We start from the raw sequence: 8704 nt of genomic DNA, 5'->3' as shown, positions 1-8704 counted from the left end.
GATCGGAGCGCACTTTCAGGTTGCGGCTGCGCGGTTCACACATCATAACAAAAAAAAAAATTATTTATTTTAATTTACAATACAAATTCTATAAAGTACAACTACATTTTTATTTCTTAAAATTATTTCTAATTCCAAAAAAAATAAAACAAAATAAAATTATTACCTATCAAATCAATATAGATAAATACTTCCAAAAATTCAAACTAGGTTTATAAATTATAGAACATAAAAAAATTCAACTCTACTTCAAACTCAAATAAATTTAAAAAATAAAATAAAATAAAATTGATTCTTTACGCCGGCCCAACCCCAGCCCATTGATACATACACTAAAACAACAAGCCTGTCGTCGTTTGATTCGTTTCGTTTCTTTCGCTTCCAATTGTTCAAGAATTCTTGTGGATCCATGGCTTCGGTGCCTTCCACCGCCTCTGCTTCTGCGGCATCCTCCTCCTCCTCCACCTCCCAGCACGCATACCCTGCTACCGGAACCACCCCGTATTTTCCGACGCCGTTTCACCTTCAACAAATACCCGCCCCATCCACGGCCCCTTACATCGGGGCAGCCCCTCCTCCTGCTGTTCCTTCCGTCGCACGTCCTGTTTACCCTGCTCCTGTCGCCGTCTACTCTTTGCCTCAATATCAACAGGTGATTATCATAAATCTCTTTTTAATTGCTGTAATTATGGCCCATGCCTTTGATTTTCGGACCTGGTGGATTCACTTATTCCGTAGATTTGAGGTATTGAAACTTGTAAATAAATCTAGGGGAAAATTTTCAAATTTCTGAAGCCCTGATTTTCTTGATTTAATGCCCAACGTTATGCGATGCAAACATTAGAGCTAGCTACAGTTTTGTTTTTGGGGTTTGGTTTATTTTGCAGTGATTGGAAGATGCGCTAATGAAACAATCATATATATATACACACACACACATTTTCAAAGTAGCTTTTTCAGAATTTAGTTCTGTATGAGCTGTCGTCCAATCCCCACACAGATTGTCTAATGCTTTGATCTTAAACATAGCAATCGTGTCTCTCTCTCTGATGAAAGTGTGGAACAAGTGATGGTGTTTATATTAATGAGAGATTTATTGGAAGTGTTAATTGAAGTTGAATATATGCATTTGTGATTGATATGGACAGGCCCAACAGTTATTTCAAAGGGATGCCCAGACAATAACACCTGAAGCTCTTGAAAGTGTAAAAGCTGCTCTTGCCAGTAGTGATATAGAGCACAAAGCAGAGACTAAGAAGAAAGCAGTTCCGCGGAAAGCCGCCGGGCAAACATGGGAAGATCCCACTCTTGCAGAATGGCCTGAGAGTATGCATAAACCTATTGTCTGATTTTTATTGATCTCTTTGCATGTTTATCATTCTTTTCGTCAATTTGGCCGGTTAGCTGAAGACTACCATTTGTTGTTTAATTCACCTGTGTGAGTTAAGCTACTAGTGCTAGATCTGTGTCACTGGTACATTTATAAAATATCATGAGCAAGGGACTTCGAACATGCGTTATTAATAGAAAATTATTCTTTGGTTTTGTGTATTTAACAACCAAGCCTCATATAATGAATTGTAGGTTGTCATTAAAGGTGCATTGCATATTCATATTTTGGCTTTATTTTGCCTACTCTAAATGGCCTTCTGATGAACTAGAATCTAGGTAAAATTAGTGTTATACTGACTGAGATGTAACAATTTAAATATATTTATGGTGTGGTGTGCCTTAGGCGCACCCCGAAGGAGGCATTGCCATGGTGCATGGCACAAGGAGAGATTCCAATAAAATTTAATTTTATATTAGGCTTAACTAGAATTCATTATTGCTTTTAAAAAAGATAAGTAAATATCTATATGGGATCTTTCTTCCAAGTTTCTCTGGCTTATTGTTGCTACCCTCTGGCTTCTGTTTTTCATATCTTTTCTTTACCACTCAACACTTCCATTTCCATCTGCGCTGCTGGTCTTGTCTTGTGCCAGTTAAGGCAGCTTGCAGTTTTTTTTTTTTCTCCTATATCAAAGTATTTTTTTAGTTTTATGTTCTACATAATTGTTATAAATTGTGAATGGCTATTTTTGTTTGTTGAATATGTGCTATATTAATTGTGTGTGTATGTGCTATGTATTATAAAAATACATCTATAGTTATAGTGTGCATGCACCATGACACGGCACAGGCTGGCGTCATGCACATTTACAACTTTGGTCTTTAGGTAATTGCTAGAATAATTGACTATAGGTAATATAAACAATTTTTCCAATTTTGCTGGTTGTGTGCTTCTTTGCCTTGCGCAAGTAGTGTTAAGCTTGTTTTCTGCCATCTTTTGTTCATTTTGCTTCGGAGATATCAGTATCTAATGCTGCCATCATGCAGATGATTATCGTCTATTTTGTGGTGATCTTGGAAATGAGGTGAACGATGATGTCTTGTCCAAAGCCTTCTCAAGATTTCCTTCCTTCAATATGGCCAGGGTATGTTTGAACAACTTACCTTCATGTTTTCCGTAATATCTCTGCATGTGTCTTAACTAGTGCAAGAATGATTGAGAGCCTTGTAGCTGTGTTGACTCTGAATCTTAGCTGCAATCTTCCTTTTTCTTTTTTGTTTTTTAGAAAGGAGTGCATAAAGGAAGGTTACTTTGTGATCATGACAAGTATGTTCTTAGTGCTAAAAGTTAAGAATTTAGTTGTGTTTTTCTTCACTCATTTTTTTCAAACACCATTATGTGGCAAGCTTTACCCCACTTGTGTTATATTGTCTAGTATCTCACTCTGGTTATGCACTTCTTATCGGCTTGAGTTGCAATGATATGATATAGCTAATTGCCTTATCTTCATGTAGGTTGTAAGAGATAAGCGTACAGGCAAAACCAAGGGCTATGGTTTTGTTAGTTTTTCTAACCCAACTGACCTTGTCGGAGCACTGAAAGAAATGAATGGTAACTAGTTCTCGTCTGGGTTCTTTGTTTTTATTTTATTTTATTCCTTGAACAAATTTTGGTTTTAATTTTCCTAGAATTAAGTGGATGAATAATAGGGAGACCACCCACCCACCCCTTCCCTAGATTTCACTAAGCCATGGCTTGATTTGTTGGGGATCTCTGCACACTGAAAACCACACAAGTCCAAAATTTGCTTCTCTAAGCTAAGTCGGTACTAAGTATATTCTTGCTTTAGGGAAGTATGTAGGAAACCGTCCAATTAAGCTTCGCAAAAGCAACTGGACTGAGAGAACCGATCATGAGGCCCTGGGAAGACATAAGGTGAGACAGTGAATCATTTTGCTTCATTCCATCACGTGGCACTTATGAATAATGTTTTTGTTTTGCAAGCAGAACCAGTCTCAGAAGAAGACAAAGCTGCCAAAGAGAAGTGTGTTGCACAAATGAGTGGTGACATTAGATCGGCCCTCCCTCCCTCCCTGGCATTTATATAGATAGATAGTGTTGTGCCAATCCTCAATGGAATCAAGAGTAAATTTCTGGTCTTTGTACCGAAATATTGTGGTTGAGTGGGTTTAAGCCAGGCTGCTATGATCTTCTTTTTAAAGTCTCTAATAGTGCAGGCCCTTATTGGGTGCAATGGCATGGCATGGCACACAATAGGAGATGATGGAAGAAGGCATTTTTCACAAATGCTCACCCAAGATGTTCCCTTCAAGTCTGCTACTAGGTAGTAAGTATTCCACCACTATAATTTTTTATGTTATTTGCTTTTTTCATGTCCTATCCTAGCTAGTGTATTTTTCACAAACTGCTGTCAAGCTTGTTTTTATATACAATACAACAGGATCTGGTCGCCATTAGCTATTGTTCCAATCAATTCTATTCTAAACCGAGATATCTCTCCCATTCTCTGCTCTCTTCTTGACATATTTACTTACTTTTAGTAACACACGCCTTGGGTAGGCCTGGTTTGGTCTCCCGCCTGCCCACAGCCGCACAACAATATCAATCAAATCCAAGGAAAGGAAATGCAATGCACCCAAAGAAGAAGAAGCTGCTGCTGGTGGTGGTTTGAACCTAAAATCAGTGGTTCCAACTTTGATTGATTTCCGGAATGTAGAGTGGAACTGAGACCAAACCAAACCTTTTCATAAAATCCAATTGTTCTGGATTGAAAATTGCTTGCACATGTCTGTCCCTAGTTGTCTATTACTCTACAGCAATCAGCCAAGCAGAATAACACAAAACAGCTGCACAGATCTAAAACCCATCAGCAAAACATACATGCCATGCATAAACAGCAAAAAACACACACGAGCATCATAGAACCAAACAGAAATCAGATCTCCCAAGTCAATTACACAAAACAGTAATATCATAAATCCGAGTTAGAAGAACACACCTTGAGCGGAAAGAAAAAGTATGGCCGGTAAGTCAAACGGAATTTGCTTGTTCGGTAGTGCATACTGAAAAGAAGTAGAGAAAGCCTAATTTGTGAAGGGTTAGGCAACTCACAATTACAAAGCAAAATGTTGATCTGGATTCATGGTATTCATCAGATTTTCCCCTAAAACACATCTAACCAAACACCACATCAAAATGATTAGTTTTAATTAAAACATAACCATTTAAAAATAAAAAAAAACTATTTAAGTTCTCTAATTGTCAATCTTTCAAACAGTTTTCTTACAAGTAGATGTATCCTCAAGTACAAAACAGTATGTATGTTACTAATCTTGGTCGATTCACACAATTCATGTACAAACTCCACGTTGGAACATAGTAGATAATCAACATCAGACAAATTTAACTGAGAGGAATAATAATAATAATAATAATAGAGGGAGGAATGGATCAGCAAGAGGGTTGAGATCAAGGCAGGAAGCAAGCGGGAGGGTACCTGTAGGGCTCAAGTCTAAATTGCAATTCAATGGTAGAATGCAATCCACGCCTTTTCTTACAGCCCCTCACCTCCCACCCCTTCACCAATCGCCAGAGCACCTACAATGGCGACCAGCTGAGGCGGCGATGGTGTTCATATTATTGAAGAGGTTGCGAACGTCACTGTGTAACTACTCCTACACCGACAGGGGCCCTCTTCTACATCAATTTTCCTAATTTTTCCCCCCAATGCTTCCTTCCTGCTCAGACCTTTTACTTAATGCCATCATTTCCATTACTCGTAGATCCAAATTCCAATTCAAATCCCAAATCAAACACTAAAACAAACTAACAAACAAACAAACACAAGGAATGTTTAGGCAACAATACAGCACTGACTATCAAAAATTGCTTGAAAGATTCGGTGACCAAAATTAGCATTCATGCTTCAGAAATCATCTTCGGTAAGCATAGAGATGTCAATGTCAACACACACACTCGTATATAATAATATCCCGAAGAAAACAAACATCAATTATGTTACAGTTCGATCGCAGATACTCAAACGGCCACAACATCACGTTAACATACATTTGTGACATTGTGTGGCTGAACCTGTACCGGATTGAGAGAGAGAGAGAGAGAAGCGGCGCAGTGCTCTAGTCTCAACCCTCTGACTGATTAGGGTTAGGTATTTATTTATTTATTTATTGGGTTGGGCCGACCTTCGCTTTCACTCGTACTCAAACTCGCCCTTGGTACACTTGACTTCAGCGGTTTGTGCAATTACCCACACGGTTGTATAATATTTTATTTTTAATATTAAAGTTAGGATTTTAATTTAAATAATAATTTAATATGATATTTATAATTTTATTTTAAAATGTGAAAACTAAATAACAAGAAATTAAAATAAAATTTAAAACATAAGACACTTTATATGTCTTGTTATCGTCAAATTCCACGAACCTTTCATTTCAAATCAATCTTAAAATTGGATTTTTTTTTATAATATATACCCTTCCGTCCATAAATATAATTTTAATTGGATTGAACACGAAATTTAAGGAATATTGATATTATATTGATAGTTGGTAAAACATATTGATAAAAAACTTTTTTTTGTAAGTGCATTAGTGTAAAATACAGTAACAAATATATAATAAAAATAAAAAAATAGGGATAGTTTTATGATGATATGATTATTTATAAAAATAAGACTATTGTTTTTGGACGGACAAAAATGATAAACAAGACTATTGTTTTGAAATAGAGGAGAAAATATATTTTTTTCAAAAACATCAATAATATAGGGCATGTTTCTTCAAGTCCTGTTTGGGCGAAAATACTGTGCAAGCCCAAACTGAGCCGGCTCCCCAAGTACGAAATTGCTGCAAATGGCAGCAAAACCTGCAAATCTTTTTTTTAAAATATTATATTTATTTAATATTTATGATAATTATAGAGTAAAAAAATATATACAAAATATATATGTATTTGGTAGAAAATAAAATTTTCTATAATACGAATAAATAAAAATTTAAATATATATATTTGGGTATAATATAAATTCATAATCAAATCATACAATATAAAATTTATCAATTAAATTTAATGCACATTTGTCATGGACCGGATTGATCAACTACACAAAATACGGAATAAACTAATAAACAACGACAAAAAACGAACAACTAAACATAACTAACTAAGCAAGAAAAGAACAAATTAACTAAGCGGAAACAAATAAAGTAAGAAAAATGATAATTGAAAGAGAAGCAAACCTAAGTAAGTACTAACGTAAGAACGACCCGATACCCTTCTAGCATCGAACCATCCTCCACGAAGGAACCACCTCAGTCAACACTTTGGAGAGCTTTTCCATCTTCCCCAAATGCCACGAACTTGAGGCTTTATACTCAAACCCGAATTTTTAAACTAAACCCCACGGAGCATGCAATGAAATTGCATTCCATGAAATATTAGACTAAAAGAGAAAGTATTGCTATCAAGCATAACTTTCCATAAAAGGAAGTGATCATAAATGATCAAATATTCACAAAAATATATTTTGTTTGGTGTGTCTTACAAAGCACCTTAAGAGTCCTATTTATAGGAGTGGAGGAAAGGGCAAGTGGAGTAATTTTCCAATGTGGGATGAGTTGTGTATAAGTAAGTAATCTCCCAATGAGTGGCACCTAGCTAATGGTCCCCCCTTGCATGTGAGAGCTTATTATATATATATATATAAGTGGTCCGAATGGATGGTCCCCCCACTTGAGCATGTGCAACATAGGTTTATATAATTACATATTAAACACTCTATTTTAGCAAACTCCTAAGTTTGCACAACTTTTCCGTTAGTTGTCCGATTGAGGCGTTGCAAGCTCCAATGTAACCTTTACAACCACGACACTCGCCCTAGGCTTTCCATCAAGTCCTCGCATGTTGTAACATAATCCGTCGGTTGGTTCAAATTCTCTAATTTCTTTATCAGGCCTTGTAATTTGTCAATGCACGCTTTCGCTCGAGCTCTCGAGACTGGTCCGATTGGAATATGTGGAATTGCAAGTCCCGATCTTTTCATATCCATGTCATCATCTCCCTCTTCAGAAGGTTGAGCCATCAACCGTTGTGCTTTCTCATCGGCTTGATCATAGAGTGATAAAAATCTGCAATATTAAAAGTAGGATTAATATCATATTCATCCGGAAGTTCCAAACGATATGCATTATCATTAATCCTCTCAAGCACTCGAAATGGCCCATCTCCTCGGGGTGATAGCTTTGTACGTCGCCTTGTGGGAAACCTTTCCTTCCTCATGTGAACCCAAACCCAATCTCCGGGATGCAATATTACTGCTTTACGCCCGCAGTTAGCATACTTAGCATATACCTCCGCAGATTTTTCTAGACTTGCTTTGACATCCTTATGAAGTTCCTTTATGCGTCTTGCTCGTTCCCTACCATTAACATTTAAGAACTCATTGCTAGGCAATGGTAAAAGATCAGTAGGCATTAGTGGGTTCATTCCATAAACTACTTCAAACGGTGACATGTGTGTGGTTGTGTGGATATGTCTATTGTATGCAAATTAAATGTAAGGAAGACATTCATCCCAACTTTTACTATGTGAATTCACAAAGCTCTAAGGAGATTACCCAAAACCCGGTTTACCGCCTCCGTTTGTTCGTCAGTTTGGGGGTGACAGGATGTGGAGAAAAGAAGCTTAGTACCAATTTCATGCCACAATGATTTCCAAAAGTAACTCACGAATTTTGCATCACGATCTGAGACAATAGACCTTGGCACTCCATGAAGGCGTACTATCTCCTTGAAATACAGTTTGGCGATGTGATGGGCATCATTTGTCTTTACACAATGAATGAAATGCGCTATCTTGGAAAACCTGTCAACCACAACGAAAATAGAATCTTTAGCTCGTGCAGTTCTAGGTAAACCCAACACAAAATCCATACTAATATTAATCCAAGGTCCCTCAGGGGGTGGAAGAGGCATGTAGAGTCCATGTGGCTTAAGTGTTGACCTTGAGGCACGTCACGCATTGCGAAATATAATCTGCAACTTGCTTGCGCATTCCAAGCTAATAAAATTTTTCTCCAAGAGCTTCCATTGTAGCATTCTTCCCAAAGTGGCCCATCATGTCACCACCATGAACTTCTTGTATTAGTAACTCCCGAATGGAGCATTTTGGGATACAAAGTCGATTATCATAATACAAAAATTCCTCATGTCTACAATACTTATCATGCCCATGAAATTCACACAAAGCATACACATCTTTGAAATCCTCATCAGTGTGGTATAATTCCTTAAAATGCTTAAATCCTAATAAATGCGTGGACGCGTATGA

The 8704-nt window shown here is 37.1% G+C and overlaps 1 protein-coding gene across 4 annotated transcripts; it reads left to right on the top strand.

Annotated features, from left to right (window-relative positions):
- The first annotated feature begins 348 nt into the window (after window positions 1-348).
- On the top strand, window positions 349-4202 carry LOC127264423 (uncharacterized). 4 transcript variants are annotated; one of them, XR_007841700.1, is made up of 8 exons: window positions 350-652; window positions 1149-1326; window positions 2380-2477; window positions 2848-2944; window positions 3183-3268; window positions 3341-3478; window positions 3571-3677; window positions 3895-4202. XR_007841700.1 is itself a non-coding variant. In XM_051293953.1 (6 exons), exons 1-6 carry the CDS (start codon window positions 410-412, stop codon window positions 3392-3394), a joined length of 756 nt encoding a protein of 251 aa, XP_051149910.1. In that variant the 5' UTR covers window positions 351-409; the 3' UTR covers window positions 3395-3845. The 4 variants fall into 4 exon arrangements, 2 of the variants coding, with proteins under 2 accessions (XP_051149911.1, XP_051149910.1); XR_007841699.1 differs by lacking the exon at window positions 3895-4202 and having other exon boundaries at window positions 3571-3845; XM_051293953.1 differs by lacking the exon at window positions 3895-4202 and having other exon boundaries at window positions 351-652; window positions 3341-3845.
- The last annotated feature ends 4502 nt before the right edge of the window (window positions 4203-8704 follow it).

The sequence above is a fragment of the Andrographis paniculata genome, unplaced genomic scaffold (assembly GCF_009805555.1).
Source record: "Andrographis paniculata isolate CXL003 unplaced genomic scaffold, ASM980555v1 Contig70END, whole genome shotgun sequence".
Classification (NCBI taxonomy): Eukaryota; Viridiplantae; Streptophyta; class Magnoliopsida; order Lamiales; family Acanthaceae; genus Andrographis; species Andrographis paniculata.
This window is presented reverse-complemented; position numbering and strand designations above follow the sequence as displayed.

Coding starts and splice junctions, on each gene's coding strand:
- LOC127264423 (XM_051293953.1), top strand. CDS start 410: ATGGCTTCGGTGCCTTCCACCGCCTCTGCTTCTGCGGCATCCTCCTCC. Junction 653..1,148: donor CTTTGCCTCAATATCAACAG/GTGATTATCATA, acceptor TGATATGGACAG/GCCCAACAGTTATTTCAAAG. Junction 3,269..3,340: donor AGGCCCTGGGAAGACATAAG/GTGAGACAGTGA, acceptor TTTTGCAAGCAG/AACCAGTCTCAGAAGAAGAC.